Source organism: Somniosus microcephalus, chromosome 6, assembly GCF_052327205.1.
Source record: "Somniosus microcephalus isolate GS21.2 chromosome 6, FLI_Smic_1.0, whole genome shotgun sequence".
NCBI lineage: Eukaryota > Metazoa > Chordata > Chondrichthyes > Squaliformes > Somniosidae > Somniosus > Somniosus microcephalus.
This window is the reverse complement of record NC_140992.1, coordinates 256,976,350-256,995,546: the sequence shown is the minus strand read 5'-3', so window position 1 is coordinate 256,995,546 and position 19,197 is coordinate 256,976,350. Positions and strand designations below refer to the sequence as shown.

At 47.8% G+C, this 19,197-nt stretch overlaps 1 protein-coding gene across 1 annotated transcript in view; it reads right to left on the bottom strand.

The window, feature by feature from the left end:
* LOC147116682 (uncharacterized) overlaps positions 1-19,197 on the bottom strand; it is a 207,506-nt gene that overhangs the window by 124,229 nt on the left and 64,080 nt on the right. Inside the window, exons 6-7 of the mRNA XM_085991793.1 lie at positions 7,436-7,551; positions 2,046-2,101 (exon numbers count right to left, since the gene is read on the bottom strand). Of these exons, the coding sequence (XP_085847919.1) occupies positions 2,046-2,101; positions 7,436-7,551 (172 nt within the window). The remainder of the gene's footprint in view (positions 1-2,045; positions 2,102-7,435; positions 7,552-19,197) is intronic.

Sequence of the window (19,197 nt, the reverse complement as noted above, 5' to 3'; positions counted from 1 at the left end):
TAAGTATAAGACATATCTGAAATACTGTGGTAAATTATCCTCTTCAGTATTCCTGTTAGGAGAGCATATTGGGAATTTGGCCATGTACCCAATTCTTGAATTCATCACTTTCCATAGTATCCCATAGAATAGTAATTCCTGGGCCTGTGGTCTTGGCGGTCGTGCTGTCTCGGCTTAGTAGGCGAGGTATGAAGATGCTGCTCGTGAGCGGATCCTTATGTACGTCATGGCGAATAAAACGTATCCGTCAGGCGAAGGACCTTAGAGACGTGCGAAACAGCAGGCCTTATCAGAGTGACGGGCAGATTGGGCGGACGCGGGCGATGTCTCCGTTGACTGGTGAGCGAAACCTTCAGGAGGCTGGAACGCACGGAACAGTGCGTGCCATAATGCTACGACATTAACAGAACGGAGGGTGAAAAGTTGCTGTGTTGATCTGTGATCAGAGCAACTTCCACGTGTTGATCGCGGCCGCAGGATGCCCGTTGGACCCGTCCTCGATGTATACAGCTTCAATAGACATTTGCATTTGTTAAAAGGGAAAACTGGAGAAAGGGCGGCAACGGTCCAGGTTGTTGTTGCTTTCAGGAGGGGTTAACTCTGCCTGGAGGGCGGCAACACTTGTAACAGTTGTAGATTTAGGAGAAAACAGCCGGGAGGGCGGCACGCCTTTTGTTCACGCCGAATCGTGTAGTAGGTAACACAACCAGCAGGCTGACGGGCTGGTGCGTCGTCGGCGGGGAACGAGTCTTCGTGTTTCATGAGGGCAGGGTCCTCGTGGTTCGCGAGGGATGGATCCTCGTGGTTCGCGAGGGATGGGTCCTCGTGGTTCGCGGGGGTGAGTCCTCGTGGTATCCCCGCAGGGCGCGCTCCGATTTTGTGGGCCCGAACATGCTGTACCCCGCGCTTGGAGAGATGTATACTTGCTGTTGCTTTGGACGTAGAGGCGGACGATCCGTGTGGCGGTAGGAAAGACGAGTACGGGGACCGTAAGCAAGTGTGTGGTCGGCGCCGCATCGATGTTCTCGTCGAACGGGGCTTCTACCTTTATAAAGCACGAGGGAGACTGTGGCTCCCTGGATTGCGGTAGCGACAGCAAAACGGCTGGTGCTTCCATGGCGTGCTTCTTTTGTGAAAATTGCTCACAAAAAAAACGGGGTCCGGTTCAGTTTTGTCCGTGTCAAACGGGATCTGCTCCAGACTGCGCTTACCTTGCGAATACGTTCGCAAAGGCGGGGTCGCCTTTGGAGGAATCGGTGTTAGGCGGTTGCTGTTCCGTGGTTGTTCGTCGGTTGTGCGTCGGTCGTCTTGTGGGAAGACAAGGTCCAGGCGCGCGTTGCTACCATGAAAATCGTTCACGGACACATTAACAGGGTCAGCTATGGCTCAGTGGGTAACACTCTCACCTCTGAATCAGAAGGTTGTGGGTTCAAGTCCCACTCCAGAGACTTGAGCACAAAAATCTAGGCTGACACTCCAGTGCAGTACTGAGGGAGCGCTGCACTGTCGGAGGTGCCGTCTTTTGGATGAGACGTTAAACCGAGGCCTTGTCTGCTCTCACAGGTGGATGTAAATATCCCTTGGCACTATTTCGAAGAGGAGCAGGGGAGTTATCCCTGGTGTCCGGGCCAATATTTATCCCTCAATCGGCATCACTAAAACAGAATATCTGGTCATTATCACATTGCTGTTTGTGGGAGCTTGCTGTGCGCAAATTGGCTGCTGCGTTTCCTACATTACAACAGTGACTACACTTCAAAACGTTGACTGTAAAGCGCTTTGGGACGTCCCAAGGTTGTGAAAGGTGCTATATAAATGCAAGTCTTTCTATCACATTTACGGTTAGACATCCCAATCTCATTGGTAATACATATGGAAGAAGGAGGCTCTACTGATTATCTACATACTACATGGTGGATGTCTATGGAAATGAAGCATTGCAACATGAAAATCTTATGACATCTAAGGAGCTATGGTAGAGTACATGAGTAGTAACACTTTAAACTAATTGTATCAGGACCCATTAGAAAGTTGTGATGCATTACCTCAAAGTGTGCAAAAATCAAAACGTAGCGGTGCATATGACCCCAATTCCTGATACCTATGGATAGATAATAACATTATCAGCATTATAATTCATTTTAGAATCTTGCACTTTATATATCATGTTTAAGCACTATGGGACCACTTAAATAATCCCATTAATGTTCTATTGAGCGTATCAGTAGTGGCTGGGTTTTTAATCTGGTTTTTCGCCTCTCACAGGAAATTACATAGCGGGGTGGGGAGCAACGTCTGGAGGTCCCCCTCAGGCCGCTCACTGCTTTTTCAATGGAAATGACCGCGCATGTGTGAAAAATTGAATGGGCCGTGCAGCCACGCACACCAAAAAAAATTACAGGGAACATCAGTGGGGAGGACATCACAATTTTATGGGTCAGGCTGGATGGATCAGAGGGTCTTTTCCTGTCCATAAATTTTAGTACATTTGTAACACAAATGCAGAAAGTCAGATAATTGTGAGTTTACAAAAGTCCGCGATGCCTCAAGCAAAGCTTTCTCCTTAATTAGGAGTATATGAATGTAGGAACAGGAGGAGGCCATTCAGCCCCTTGAGCCTGCTCCGCCATTCAACGACATCATGGCTGATCTGCAACCGAACTCCATATATCCCCCTTTGGCCCATATCCCTTAATAGCTTTGGTTAACAGAAAGCAATCAATCGCCGATTTAAAATTAACAATTGATCTAGCATCAATTGCCGTTTGCGGAAGAGAGTTCCAAACTTCTACCACCCTTTGTGTGTAGAAGTGTTTCCTAATTTCACTCCTGAAAGGTCTGGCTCTAAATTTTAGACTATGCCCCCTAGTCCTAGAATCCCCAACCAGCGGAAATAGTTTCTCTCAATCTACCCTATCTGTTTCCCTTAATATCTTGAAAACTTCAATCAGATCACCCCTTAACCTTCTAAATTCTAGGGAATACAACCCTAATTTGTGTAATCTCTCCTCGTAACTTAACCCTTGGAGTCCGAGTATCATTCTGGTAAACCTACGCTGAACTCCCTCCAAGACCAATATATCCTTCCTAAGGTGTGGTGCCCAGAACTGCTCATAGTGCTCCAGGTGTGGTCTAACCAGGGCTTTGTACGTTAGAAAGAACATTTCTTGCACTCCTGAAATTCAAAAGTGTTCAATCTTATGCTGGCTCGTAAATTCAATCCTTCTAGTACTAGAGCAGTCATTCTGCGAGATTCTGCATTTTTGCAGTGTATTGCATTCATACCAGATGGTCATGTTCACAATAGAAGATTTTGTTAAACAGGAAATAAACTACAGCGCAGGAATAAACCAAGGCCGGACTTTGGCTAACTCATCAAAATGTGAAGCCAATCATGTCCGACTTTTATCAGATAAATTACTGGGATGAAGAAAGGGCCAGATCCAATTTTGTTTTATTATTAATGCTGCAGAGAACATCTGAGAACAGGGTGAGTGGGCAGCACTGAATTATAAAGCCTCATTCCTATTAGTCTTTACCAGGAAAGTGTATACATACTTTTGGTCTGAATATCGGAAGTGAGCAATTATCCTGTTGGTTCTTTAATAACATCAAAGACATTTCGTTGCTCCTGCATATACCCTTGAGGAGCTTTCACAACTTTAGATTCTAAAGGTTGCTTCAGACTGGTTCCAGTTGGAGCATGTAATTGAAACTACAGTCTTAATTCAAATTAAGAATTTTGAATTATCCTTTAATTGGAATTAAAATTGTGGAAAAAGCTCCCCTCTTCTACTATTAAATTTGCTTGATTCACACTACAGGATAATTTGATTTTTTTCATGCGAAACACAACTTTAAACTGACAGGAGTAAGTTTTTTTTTTACTTGTTCCTGTGATGTGGGTGTCACTGGCAAGGCTAGCATTTATTGCCCATCCCTAATTGCCCTTGAGAAGGTGGTGGTGAGCCGCCTTCTTGAACCGCTGCAGTCCGTGTGGTGAAGGTGCTCCCACAGTGCTGTTAGGGAAGGAGTTCCAGGATTTTGACCCAGCCACGATGAAGGAACGGCGAGATACTTCCAAGTCAGGATGGTGTATGACTTGGAGGGGAACTTGGAGGTGATGGTGTTCCCATGTGCCTGCTGCCCTTGTCCATCTAGGTGGACGAGATCGTGGGTTTGGAAAGTTCTGCTGAAGAAGCATCGGCGAGTTGCTGCAGTGCATCTTGTAGATGGTACACACTGCAGCCACGATGGGGTGCCAATCAAGCGAGCTCGTTTATCCTGATTGGTGTCGATCTTCTTGAGTGTTGTTGGAGCTGCACTCATCCAGGCAAGTGGAGAGTATTCCATCACACTCCTGACTTGTGCCTTGTAGATGATGGAAAGGCTTTGAGGAGTCAGGAGGTGAGACATTCGCCGCAGAATACCCAGCCTCTGATCCACTCTTGTTGCCACAGTATTTATGTGCCTGGTCCAGTTAAGTTTCTGGTCAATGGTGACCCCCCAGGATGTTGATGGTGGGGGATTCAGCAATGGTAATGCTGTTGAATGTCAAGGGGCAGTGGTTAGACTCTTGCTTGTTGGAGATAGTCATTGCCTGGCACTTGTGTAGTGTGAATGTTACTTGCCACTTATCAGCCCAAGCCTGAATGTCGTCCAGATCTTGCTGCATACAGGAATGGACTGCTTCATTATCTGAGGAGTTGCAAATGGAACTGAACACTGTGCAATCATTAGCGAACATCCCCACTTCTGACCTTATGATGGAAGGAAGGTCATTAATGAAGCAGATAAAGATGGTTGGGCCGAGGACACTGCCCTGAGGAACTCCTGCAGCGACGTCCTGGGGCTGAGATGATTGGCCTCCAACAACCACAACAATCTTCCTTTGTGCTAGGTATGACTCCAGCCCGTGGAGAGTTTTCCCCCCAATTCCCATTGACATCAATTTTACTAGGGCTCCTTGATGCCACACTCGGTCAAATGCTACCTTGATGTCAAGGGCAGTCACTCTCACCTCACCTCTGGAATTCAGCTCTTCTGTCCATGTTTGGACCAAGGCTGTAATGAGGACTGGAGCCGAGTGGTGCTGGCAGAACTCAACCTGAGCATCGATGAGCAGGTTATTGGTGAGTAAGTACCGCTTGATAGCACGGTCAACGACACCTTCCATCACTTTGCTGATGATTGAGAATAGACTGATGTGGCGGTAATTGGCCGGATTGGATTTTTGTGGACAGGACATACCTGGCCAGTTTTCCACTTTGTCGGGTAGATGCCAGTATTGTGGCTGTACTGAAACAGTTTGGCTAGAGGCATGGCTAGTTCTGGAGCACGTGTCTTCAGCACGACAGCCAGGATGTTTTCAGGGCCCATAGCGTGGAGTGAATCGAATTGGCTGAAGACTGACTTCTGTGATGGTGGAGAGGTCAGGAGGAGGCCAATATGGATCATCCACTCGGCACTTCTGGCTGAAGATGGTTGCAAACGCTTCAGCTTTGTCTTTTGCACTCACGTGCTGGGCTCCACCAACATTGAGGATGGGGATATTCATGGAGCCTCCTCCTCCCATTAGTTGTTTAATTGTCCACCACCATTCACGACTGGATGTGACAGGACTGCAGAGCTTTGATCTGATCCATTGATTGTGTATCATTTAGCTCTGTCGATAGCATGCTGCTTCCACTTTTTAGCATGCATGTAGTCCTGTGTTGCAGCTTCCCCAGGTTGTTACCTCATTTTTAGGTACACCTGGTGCTGCTCCTGGCATGCTCTTCTACACTCTTTATTGAACCAGGGTTGGTTGCCTGGTTTGATGGTAATGGTAGAGTGAGGGATATGCCACACCATGAGGTTACAGATTGTGGTGGAGTACAATTCTGCTGCTGCTGATGGAATCACAGAGCCTCATGGATGCCCAGTTTTGAGCTGCTAGCTCTGTTCTGAATCTATCCTATTTAGCACGGTGGTAGGGCCACAGAACACGATAGAGGGTGTCCTCAGTGTAAAGACAGGGCTTTGTCTCCACAAGGGCTGTGCAGTGGTCACTGCTATCAATGCTGTCATGGACAGATGCATCTGTGTCAGCTAGATTGGTGACGATGAGGTCAAGTAGGTTTTTCCCTTGTGGTTCTCTCACTACCTGCCGCAGGCCCAGTCTGGAAGCTATATCCCTCAGGACTCAGCGAGCTCGGTCAGTAGTGGTGCTACCGAGCCACTCTTGGTGGTGGACATTGAAATCCCCCACCCAGAATAGATTCTGTGGCCTTGCTACACGCTTTCAAGTGGTGTTTAACATGGAGGAATACTGATTCATCAGCTGAGGGAGGGTGGTAGGTGGTAATCAGTAGGAGGTTTCCTTCCCCATGCTTGACCTGAAGCCATGACACTTCATGGGGTCCGAAGTCAATGTTGAGGACTCCCAGGGCCACTCCTTCCCGACTGAATACCACTGTGCTGTGCCGCCACCTCGGTGGGTCTGTCCTGCCGGTGGGACAGGACATACGCAAGGATGGTGATGGAGGAGTCTGTGACATTACCACCTAGAGATGGTTTCACACCTGAAAAAGTGCAGATCACACCTGTTTGGCTACAGTTACGCTGCACACTTCGCATCACTCTGAAGCTAGGACCACTTCACAGTGACACACAATGCGCAGTATAACTGCCTCATTGGATTTCAGCCTTTCACAGTCAGGTAGTCAGTGTAGAAGAGTGGATGACAATTGCATTAGACACAGCAGAAGATGAACATGCATGAAGTTGCTTGGAGCATTTAATGCACATTTAAGTTTCCTATAACTTTACAATTACATTTCAGGTGAATCATATCTATATGGTTTCTGTAAGAAATACTCCCCCCCCCCCCCCCATCATTGCTGTAAACTGTGTGCAGCACTGGGGGACATTACAGCTAAATGTATTTGTAAACTACTTTTTAATCTGGAAAGCCAGCCTTTATTATATGTGGAGTCAGTGTGAGACAATCCCGGCAAAAAATTCCCTGCAAACAACAATGTTTCAGTCTCCTCCAAAGCACAAAACATCAGTCTGCATGCACAGGCGGTGCGTCTGCTGATCTTGTCTGATATGCAATGGCCTGCACAGGCAAAGTAGGCACGTGATCTCAGAGACAATCGGAGCTGCCAATGTATTCAGGCCACTTCACTGAACCAGACACACACGCTGAAGCCACTTACTGGCAACAGTCTGCCAGCTCAAGTGAACTCAAACTTGAGGTGTGAGGTAGACAGAGCCGTGCCAGAACACATCATGGCTTTAAAAATGAGATAAATGATGCACGTGCTTTTCATGCTGATGGAAAACCCCATCAGTGAAAATTGTTGAAAATTTGACTACAACACACAAAAGTGGGGAAGCATACAAGGATCTCGAAAATGTATATATTTTTAAAAAACACAATTTTTGTTACCATAAGAATGGTCCCTTACTCCACGGAGAAGCTGCTCCCTTTTTTCATATCCCTCAATTTCAATTTCTCCAACATACTGACCCCACTGCTCATAGTGTGTCTGCTGTTCATTGTACCTAAGAAACAGAACAAATAACTGAGGATTGTAAAATAAACAGCAAGAAAAGTACCATTCTTAATCTCAGTGTTTAGAAGGATCTTGGTCTCAGTGGCCAGGCTCCACCCTCCGTTTTATTTGGCTTTAAACACTATTGTAAGCCCCATGTGAACTTCTGCAGCACTGTTTCCAAGGCAACATGCTATGGTAGAAGTAGAAAGGAAAACCACGAATATTGGAAATCTAAAATAAAAACACAAAGGGCTAGAAATTCATTTTAGCCAAGAAATGGGCGGTGTTTAGACTAAAAGTGGGAAGAATTCGTCCTTTTAGTGCCTCCCATTGATGGTGTTAATGGGGCGCTACAAGGTGCAGCATAGGTGGAAGCGACCCAATGTCTTAGTGCTGTAATGGAGTCTATGCTTGGTGGCATCCAACCTCTGGCTGCTCTCATGCAGTCTCAGCATGATGCCACCCAAGCTCTGACTGCTCCCATCATGGTTGGGTCTATAAAGGAAAAGCCATATTTCAGAAAAATACACCATCCTATGAACAGATTTCTGATATTATTAAAACATGACCTACTGGGTTTAAAAATCTAAACGTCTCAATGACACAAGCTGTCAATACAGGCTTCTGAGATAAGATGAAGTGTTAACACAAAAGTTGTAAACACCACACAAGCTTTTGAAATGGGAATTGATTGTTAATACTGAGACAAAGGTCCTATTGAAGAAGCAAAGGCTTGCTTCCAAGGAGTCTGCAGTTTGGAACCAACACAATAGCAATGCCCAAGTAAAGTGTTAAAAACTAACACTTCGAATAGAAACACAGAACATTAAAAAACCATGTGCCTTTGATAAAAGTAACATCAAATCAGAAACAGGAAACACGATGATATATACAACCAATTGAAGTGGCTAAGAAATGCAACAAACACTCTAGTTGAAGTGTTTTTGATTTACATATTGTAAAAGGTACAAAACAGAAGACTTTGAAAATATGACTTTAAAAAATGACACCAAGCAATCCCATGATTTTTGTATTGGAAATGAAACAGTTAGGAGACACAACGTCTGATTATAACCAGTTAAGCCAATATTAAGAATTGAATTGAAGCCCTTCGTAAGAATGGCATCAAAGAGATAAATCTGTAATAACTATTTTTTATAATAAGTTTTTGAAACACCTACACAGCAGACAGGATTCTGAAAGTTAACAGCTGAAATGACAGTAAGATTAGAAAGAATTCAACAGGAGATGACTAGAGATAATTAGCTTATATCAGCAGAAAACTTCAAAGAATAAACCACTAAAAAGGAGTATAAAAATAGAGCTTTCAAATAGAAAGTCAGAAGTCGCTGGAAGGGGCAAGTGATTCTCAACTTCAGAGGCAGGCTCTGTAAGTTTTTAACTCTTTGAGTCTCGGGGATCAAGAGGTACTCTTATTTGATTTTGGTGGATATTCTGGATTAGAAATAATAAGAAATGTAAAAATGAAGTTAAGATTTGAGAATAAGGATCTCTGAGAATAAGAAATGTAAGCTATTTGTATTTTGAACTGTTAAAGTCATGATTGACTCACCAGCTGTTAACTGTATGTCAGCTCTTAAATAAATCTATATAATGTTTAGAATTGCCTCAAATAGTATTTCTGTATCAAACTCGCAAACTCAATTTCTGTACACTCTTTTGTGAGGAGTTGCAGAATTCTGGGGCGGGGGGGTTTCCGGACCCTCATAATATTCGGAAGGTTACAGTCTAGTTAAACTTATTAAAAGTGCTATCTGGAAGATGGTAACATCTTCAAGTCGTTCCTTTCCTTTATAAAGAGATAGCCTGGACTTTTAGACCCAATTAAGCGTCTTATAGAATTTGGCTATCTCTAACTTTAGTTGAAGGTGAACGTCTGGGGAATACGCCTGATCTAGGGTAGCCCGAAAAGGGCTAGGACTAGTAATTATCCCTTCAGGTCTACCACCGTCAACTGGGCCTTTCACGGTGTTGCAGCAGGCCAGCAATCTGTGCTTCAACAGGTTGCTAGGGATGCTGAGGTGCTGCCCTGGGAGAGTGGCAGTGGATCAGTGGAGCAGGAACCGGCTGTCTTCTCTCAGGATGACAACATTCCTGCTCCCACCACTGCCACTCCACTACTGCGCTTGTCACTGCCTGTCATCCAGTCAGGCCAGACTGCTGCTGCCATGCCGAGCTGGTGCAGTCTATAGCCGGGCCTTCCAGGTCCAGAGCTGGTCGAGGTCATCCTGCAAGGCCATCTGAAGTGTCCCGCACGGAAACTCAGCAGACTTCCACCAGCCGTGCTGCAGCCACAGGGCAGCACTTCATAGGAGCACGTGAGTAGAAAAAGGTACACAAACAACAGGTAGCAATTGCGGTTATGGAAGATCCCAGGATTGTTATGCGGTGCCCCCAAAGCCACGTGGGTGCAGTCAATGATGCCCTGCACCATCGGAAATCCTGCTATCCTGGCAAAGCCACATGCATGCTCGTCCTGCTTCTCTCTGGTGATGGGGAAACCAATGTACTCCCTTCTCCTACTGTAGTGAGCCTCAGTGACCTCATAGATGCAGCGATGGATGGCGAACTGCAAGATGTTAGCCATGTTTCCTGCTGCAGACTGGAAGGATCTGCTGGCGAAGAATCTGAAGGCCACAGTGACCTTGACTGCCACTGGAAGAGCCGTGGTCGCCCTGATCTGAGGCTGAAGGTCTGGTTGCAAGAGGTAGCAGAGTTCTGTGACCACCTCCTTGGTGAAGTGGAGCCTTCTAATACACTACTCCTCGCTTAATTGAAAGTAGAAGTTCTCTTGGAGTAACCTTGGAGTGTAAGGCCTCCTGTTGAGAGCCCTGATGCCCTTCCTTCTCCCTCTGCACACATGTTCCCATCTTTCTCACTGTCTCCGCTCCCTCCAATGTAGATCCTGGAGGGCGAGGTCGACTGACAGTACATCCCCCATTAATCTTTGCAAGTGTTGTAGTTTGAATCTTTCCAGAAATAATTATGCAGTTTTGTACTTGCCAGAAAACTCCTGATACCAAAGAACCTTGAAATTACTAAAGAAAACTTTTGCAGTAGCAAGAACTAACACACAGCCACTCAAACTTCACAAACCTGTCAGGTGCAAGTGATTGGTGATGATCCCTTTAAATAGCGTCATTGGAGCCGGCTTACTGCTGCTGTGCGCCACCTCAAACTGTCGTTGTTAACTCCAGCCAGTCAGTCCATTGGCTATAAGGAAGTTGGGAGATCGGGCCTCCAGTGAGCGTTGCACACTCACTGACGTCATGATCTCCATAATAGCGAGGTCCCTGCCGAGCGAGTTTACCGGTAGAGCTACCTGACAGACCGATATGGCGTGTGATACTGGTACCGGCATCAGCTGTCGTTACAGCTATCAATGCTGTTTTCGCGCCATCTTGTGGCGCCAATGTGTGGCACAAACCACACAAATTTTCCCTCTCTAGTGCTAGAAATCTACTATTTGTGTGCGCGCATAGTGAGTATATACGTGTGCATGCAAGGAGCATATATGTGTATGTGCGTTTCCGCGCAGAGTATGGGGGAAAAATTCGGTATCAACCATTTTGGGGTGCTAAAATCGCCTGGGCACTATCTTTAGCGCCCCGCGCTAATTAGCGCTGGCGACCGTAAAATTGAGTTTTAGCATCCCAACAGGGAAGTGGAGCACTAAATCTAGCACTCCACTTCCTTCTTAGGGCGCTAACGTTGGAGAGCGAGGTGGAGACTTCAGCAGCGCTGCACACTGGGCCGTGCAGCACTGCCGCGTTCAGAGGCTCCTTCCCTCCCTTAAAGGGAATGGCCATTGCTGCAGGCTCTGCAACATAAAAAGTACCACCAAGACAGCCGCGAACCCGCCTGATCAGCCCAGCAATCAAGCAGAGTGCTGAGCCGATCGATCGCGGGCAGGAAACTGCGAAAAAACCTGGAACAAGAAAGGTAAGTTTTTTTTTTAATTACCTCGGCCACCTCGCCTTTAATCATTGCCTCTGAAGTGGCCGGCAGCCCTATGCACGCCTCCTGCAGTTGTCGGTGTTTTTGACCGGCACTGCTGCAGGAGGTGGAAGTCAATTTCGGGCCCGGGGCGTTACCGGGGCGACGCACACGTCAATTATGTCACGATCTCCGGGCGAAGGAGATCAGGGTGCAACGCTATAGTGCTGCCGCAAAACTCGATGTCAGCGTCGTGCCCGGTCGCAAAGCCATTTGTGCCCCGTTAGCACTCTCGTGGGCGCTAACGGGAGGCGCAAAGGCACCCAATTTCACCCCCACTATATATATATGCATTTTTGTGTCTGTGCGGAGAGAATATATATGTGTATATTAGTGTGTGCGCGCATAGTGAGTATATACGTGTGCGTGCAAAGAGTATATATGTGTATGTGCGTGTCCGTGCAGAGAGTATATGTGTATATGCATTTGTGTGTCTGTGCAGATAGAATATATATGTGTATGCATGGGTATGTGCGTGCGTCCTGAGAGTACGTATGTGCGCATGTGTGCACAGAAAGAGTATATATGTGTATGTGCATGCAGGGAGAATATGGGTGTGTGTGTGAGAAGACTTTTTGTATGTGTATGTGTGGAGAGAGTATATATGCGTGCTTGTGTGTGTATGGTCAGAGGAGGAAGAGGGAAACAATAGACAACAACAACAACTTGTATTTATATAGCGCCTTTAACGTAGTAAAACGTCCCAAGGCGCTGCACAGGAGTCTTTTAAGACAACAAGTTTGACACCGAACCACATAAGGATAAATTAGGGCAGGTGACCAAAAGCTTGGTCAAAGAGGTAGGTTTTAAGGAGCATCTTAAAGGAGGAAAGAGAGGTAAAGAGGCGGAGAGGTTTAGGGAGGGAATTCCAGAGCTTAGGGCCTAGGCAACAGAAGGCACGGCCACCAAAGGTTGAGTGATTATAATCAGGGATGCTCAAGAGGGCAGAATTAGAGGAGCGCAGATTTCTCGGGGTGGGGGGGAAGGGGGGGCTGCTGGAGGAGATTACAGAGATAGGGAGGGGCGAGGCCATGGAGGGATTTGAAAACAAGGATGAGAATTTTGAAATCGAGGTGATGCTTAACCGGGAGCCAATGTAGGTCAGCGAGCACAGGGGTGATGGGCGAACGGGACTTGGTGCGGGTTAGGACATGGGCAGCCGAGTTTTTGATGAACTCATGTTTACATAGGGTGGAATGTGGGAGGCCAGTCAGGAGTGCATTGGAATAGTCAAGTCTAGAGGTAACAAAGGCATGGATGAGGGTTTCAGCAGCGGATGAGCTGAGGCAAGGGCGAAGACAGGTTATGTTACGGAGGTGGAAGTAGGCGGTCTTTGTTATGCTGCAGATATGTGGTCAGAAGCTCATTTCAGGGTCAAATATGACACCAAGGCTGCAAACAGTGTGGTTCAGCCTCAGACAGATGTTAGGGAGAGGGATGGAGTCAGTGGCTAGGGAGCAGAGTTTGTGGTGGGGACCGAAAACAATGGCTTCAGTCTTCCCAATATTTAATTGGAGAAAATTTTTGCTCATCCAGAACTGTACGTCGGACAAGCAGTCTGACAATTTAGACACCGTGGAGGGGTCGAGAGAAGCGGTGGTGAGGTAGAGCTGGGCGTCGTCAGCGTACATGTGGAAACTGACGCTGTGTTTTCGGATGATGTCACCAAGGGGCAACATGTAGATGAGAAATAGGAGGGGGCCATGGATAGATCCTTGGGGGACACCAGAGGTAACAATGCGGGAGCGGGAAGAGAAGCCGTTGCAGGTGATTCTCTGGTTACGATTAGATAGATAAGAATGGAACCAGGCGAGTGAAGTCCCACCCAGCTGGACAATGGTGGTGAGGTTTTGGAGGAGGATGGAGTGGTCAACCGTGTCAAAAGCTGCAGACAAGTCAAGAAGGACGAGGAGGGATAGTTTACCTTTGTCACAGTCACAAAGGATGTCATTTGTGACTTTGATGAGAGCCGTTTCGGTAATGTGGCAAGGGCAGAAACCTGATTGGAGGGATTCAAACATGGAATTGCGGGAAAGATGGGCACGGATTTGGGAGGCGACAACACGTTCAAGGACTTTGGAGAGGAAAGGGAGGTTGGAGATGGGGCGGTAGTTTGCAAGGACGGAGGGATCAAGATTTTTTTTTGAGGAGATGGGTGATGACGGTAGACTTGAGGGAGAGGGGGACAGTGCCTGAGGAGAGACAACCGTTAACAATATAAGCTAACATGGGAGCCAGAAAAGGAAGTTGGATGGTCAGCAGTTTGGCGGGAATAGGGTCGAGGGAACAGGAGGTGGGTCTCATAAACAAGATGAGCTCAGAGAGATCATGAAGGGAGATCGGAGAGAAACTGAAGAAAGATGTGAGTTCAGGGCTAGGGCAGGGGGGAACCTTAGAGGAAGTTTGGGTCCAGTAGGCTAGGGGAAGGAAGGGAAGTGGCAGAGGCAGCTGAACGGATGGTCTCAATCTTAGAGACAAAGAAGTCCATGAGCTCCTCACACTTGTTATCGGAGGTGAGGGTGGAGGAGACAGGGGAGAGGGGTTTAAGAAGATGGTTAGCAGTGGCGAATAGAAGCCTGGGTTTATCTTTGCATTCCAGAATGAATCTGGAGTAGTGAACAATTTTGGCAGACGAGAGCAGGGCCCGATAATGCTTTATGTGGTCCAGCCAGATCTGGCGGTGAATGGCTAAACCAGTTGTCCGCCATATCCATATCCTTGGACTTAAGGGAGCAAAGACAAGAGCCGTACCAGGGGGAACGGCCAGGGTGAGAGAGGGTAATTGTTTTAGTAGGGACTAGGGCATCAAAGATAGTGGTGAGGGTGTGGTTGAGCAGATCAGTAGCTGCAGAAATGTCATGGTGAATGGAGGGCCAGAGGCTGGCAGTTGGGATTTCATAAGTACAGTTGTAAGGGAGTTGAGAGAGAGTTTTTTCCAGGGGCGGACACAGAAGGAAGTAGGGTTGGGTGGGGTGGATGGAAGGGGGATGTGGGTGGAGAGCGATATGAGGAAATGGTCAGAGATGGCCTTATCTGCAATTGACACGATGGGAGTAGCGAGGCCACAAGAGATGGCAAGGTCGACGGGCTGGCTGTGAATATGAGTTGACAGAGAAAGGGCAGGATTTTCATTGGGCCATGGAGGCGGGATTGGAGGCATGTGGGGGTTTAAAATTGCAAAAAACTGGCGGGCGGGCCCAACCCCGCCTCCATGCAATTTTAAATAATTCATGCCTAATGGTCCCATCTCCATCCCGCCTCCAAGAGGCGGGATAGGCCGTTAAGGCCGTTAACAAGCAGTAAATGGCCTCTATAATGCCATTTTGAAAGGCCTTTGCAATTTTAACCCTTTTCCCACGTGAAACATGCCTGTTCTGAAACACGACGGTGAAACCTGGCGGGAGCACAATTGGATTGCTGACTATCAACTGCAGGTCAACCATTAAAGAGATTTGATCAGCCATCATTTGCTGGTGGCAGGATTTGTTGTCTCAGGTCTGGGGTAGCTTTTAGCAGGCATAAGCACAGCTGTGGAAGTTTGGAGCCTGACACCCGTCTCTAGTGTGACCTCCTGGGAAACCCCTCTCGCCACCTTCACTGAGTGCTTCCTCAACTGAGGCATATACCAGAAGCATGGGAGCCATTTATTTCCTTCCCTTCTGGACATTAGATGAGGACGAAGACCAGCCGTGGTACCAGCAGAAACAGGAACAACAGCAGCACCAACAGCAGCTGCAACAACAGGAGCGCCAAGCTGCTGCTCACCCACCTGAAGCTGCACAGGCCAGAAGGGGCCAGTGCATGGAAGCCCGTTGGCGCAGGAGATACACCCCAAACAGGATCTACAGACACAGGGTCAGCTACCTCAACATGTCTGAGCAGCAGTGCCAAAGGCGGCTCCAACTTTCGCAAGAGGTAGTGGGTGACATTTGCGCAATGCTGCAACAAGACCTGCAGCCAAGAGGACCAGGTGGACAACCCTTACCAGTGACCGTCAAAGTCACCACCGCACTCAACTTTTTTGCCTCAGGCTCATTCCAGGAATCAGCAGCAGACATCAGCGGCATCTCCCAGGCGACCACACACACTTGCATCACGCAGGTAACCGATGACATCTTTGCCATCGCGCACAATCACATCCATTTCACCAAGGATCAAGTAAGTGTCACGGCGCGTGCGGTTGGATTAGCTTATCTGGCAGGCTTTCCAAGGGTGCAGGGCATCGTTGACTGCAGACATGTGGCCCTTAAGGCACCCCATCGCAATCCAGGTATTTTTGTCAACCGCAAGGGCTTCCACTCCCTCAACGTTCAGCTGGTGTGTGACCACAAGAAGGAAATTTTGCATGTTTGTGCCAAGTACCCTGGCAGTTGCCATGACTCCTTCATACTGCGCCAGTCTAGTGTGCCTCTGCTATTCAGTCCGCCAGACCAACATAACGGATGGCTACTTGGAGACAAGGGCTATCCCCTGAGGACGTGGCTAATGACGCCATTGAGGAGCCCATCCAATGAAGCTGAGGAGAGCTACAACTCCAGCCACATGTCCACCAGAGCCATAATCGAGCAAACCATCGGTTTGCTGAAGATGCACTTCAGATGCCTGGATAGATCAGGTGGAGCCCTGCAGTACTCAGCAGCCAGGGTCTCCAGAATTGTCGTGGTTTGCTGTGCCCTTCACAACATGACACAGCGTCGTGACTTGCAAATTCCTGAGGACCAAGTGACTCCTCACATATCCTCCTCAGATGAGGAGGAAGAGTAGGAGGAGGAGGAGGAGGAGGAGGAGAGTGAAAACGAACATCTTACAGAGGCCCATCAACCAGCGGCAGCAGTACGTGAGAACATTGCTGCCTGGGATGCAAGGAACGCACTCATCTTGGCCAGATTTGCTTAGCCTAGCCAATCAAGCACCTTTGCCTCACAACCTCTTAACTGAGCATCGACAATGGCCAAGGACCAGCGGATTCCTAGCAATTTGACCACCATACTGACAATTGCAAGTAATCCTAAGCCCTCAATGTGGTAGTCCCATTCACGAAATGACACATGCCACAACTACAGCAGTAGCCATCAGATATTTTATTTACATTATTCATCTGATGGCTTTTTCACAGAAAACATCAAATTTCAGCCAAGTGACTACCCTTGTGACTATTTGTGCAGCATCTTTCTCTTACGCATGCTCCTACGTGGTGCTTCCCCTGTGGCCCCTTGCTCATTTTCCTGCTGCTCCTGTCTCGACATCTTTGGCGGGCGTCCTCTGGGGTTGCAAACCTGTGAGGGCTCGTCAACAGTCTGCTGCTCCTGCGGCTGTGCAGGGGTTGAGACGCCAATCTCAGTTGGGTGTGGACTCTGGTGGGGCTCTGACCGCGGGCTCTGCAGTGACATGGAAGTGTGAGTGCTTGGAGAGGAGCCCCCACTTCCTTGATGTCTGCCACCAACTTCCCTCTCATGGGTCAGGTCCCCATCAGCGCTTGCAAGTGGCTTGAGAGCACCTTGCTGTACATCAGGGGGGCCATGGGGACCCGTATCTGCACTGGCAGTCCTACTCAGAAGGACTTCCATGAAGGTCTGGTTTCTCTGTTCAATAGATGCCCATCGCTCCTCCAGAGGTGTCATTCTGTTCTGAACACTCACCCTGTTTTCAGCACTCTGGCGACTTATCACCTCCATGAATGTTGCCATACCTTTCCATGGTGATGCGTTCATGCGCCAATGACTCCACAAAGGCTCTGCTCATGTTCGCTATGGACTCCTCCATTGGCTCCACCCTGGAGACAAAACCTGCCAGAGACTCCTGCATCTGTTCCTGGAGTTCCAGCACCACTGATCTTATGGATAGACCCAGAGGCAGAGGGTCGACATGCAGCTGAGCCGAGCTGGCAGAGTCCTGCGCCCTCCAACTAGGACTCTCCACTGCTGTCCCTGTCTCCATAATCTGCTGATGCTCACTTGTGAGCTGTGATACACCAGGTGACAACACTACTCTATGTCCCGAAGGTCCCATCGAGGTGTGAGTGTCTGCGCTGGTTGCGCTGAATTCTGCTGACGCTGCACCCTCAGAGGTTGCAGCTTCCTCTGAGGAGTCTGGAGGCTCAGGCTGTTCCTCCTGGCTAGTGGGGATGGGTGCTTGCGATGATCCTGTGGGGGAGTAAAGGAGTCAGAGATGTGATGCCAAGGTTACATGCACATTGCATATTGCAGATGATCATAAGTCCATCTGTTAGAGCTTCAGAATCATTATCAGCGACTCATGCAATGTCAGTGAGAGAGATGGAAAACTATTCTGTCACCAGCTTGCTGTGATGCACCCATCTATCCGTCCCCCACTTGCACATCTTCCTCCACTCCTACGATATCCAGGACCGCCACCTCCCAGGGGGTGAGGTGGGCTACAGAGGGTGGCCCTCCTCCTGTCCTTGCTCTTTGCCTTTTATTGTGAGCTCTCTTTTCCTGCAATGAGGGAGACAAGCGGAGGTTGAGTGAGAATGAAGGAGTGAGTGTAGAGAATCCATAGCATAGATGCTTAGAAGGAGACAAAGATGGAGTGAGGTGGCAAGACCAAGGGCCCTCCCTGTGTGTTGTCAGTTGTTTTCATAGCATCACAGTGATAGGGAGTGTGAGGGCTGCATAGTCGAATAGTTAGGTGAATGTGACCATAGAGAGAGGGGGAATCGGTAAGGGTGCATGGATGTCAGTGTCAAGTGGGATCTGGAGGAAGAGATTGCTAAAGCTGAGTGCTGGCGAGGAAAGGCAATGGGGATCAGATCTCAACAGATGGACAGGGGCTCAGCTTAACATAAGAACATAAGAAATAAGAGCAGGAGTAGATAATTTGGCCCTTCGAGCCTGCTCCGCCATTCAATAAGATCATGGCTGATCTCCTCATCTCAGTCCTAAATGGCCGACCCCTTATTCTGAGACTGTGACCCCTAGTTCTAGACTCCTCAGCCAGGGAAAACATCCTCCCAGCATCTACCCTGTCAAGCATATAACATATCATACAAAAGACAGGAGGGGCAATTTTAACCCTGCCCGTTTAGCAGAAACCAGGCGGTTGGGCAGTTAAAATCGCCCACCAATGTCTCGCTCTCTTTCTGCGGACTTTGATTTGAAGCTGCTCTTCTGAGCAGGCATAAAGGACACCTGCCTGAAACCATCTGGCTTCTCCTTGAAATATGTAGATTGGCCTCCAATGACATCATCAGGGCCCAACTGCTATTTTAACCATCTCGGAGCTAGGGGCGGAGATATAAAGGTCTTTAGAAGTAGTCAAAAAGACAATCGAAAGGGCTGATGAAAATAGAGATATTGTATATAGAAACAGTGAATATAAAAGCAGGGAACTGTTGCTGGATTTGTACAAGACATTGGTTAGGCCATTAAAGGAAGGATATTGGAGACGTGGAAAGGGTACAGTGAAAATTTACTAGAAGTATACCAGGAGTGAAAGATTATAGTTATGAAGTAAGGTTCAAAAGTAGTTTTTTTTTTCCCGCTCAGGAACAGAGAAAGTTAAGGGGGCAGGTTTAGAGGCTTTCAAAATGATGAAGGGTTTTGCTATGGTAAACAGTGAAAGGTTATTTTAATAAGGGGGCATAGTTTCAGGATCATTGCTAGAAGAACAAATGGGA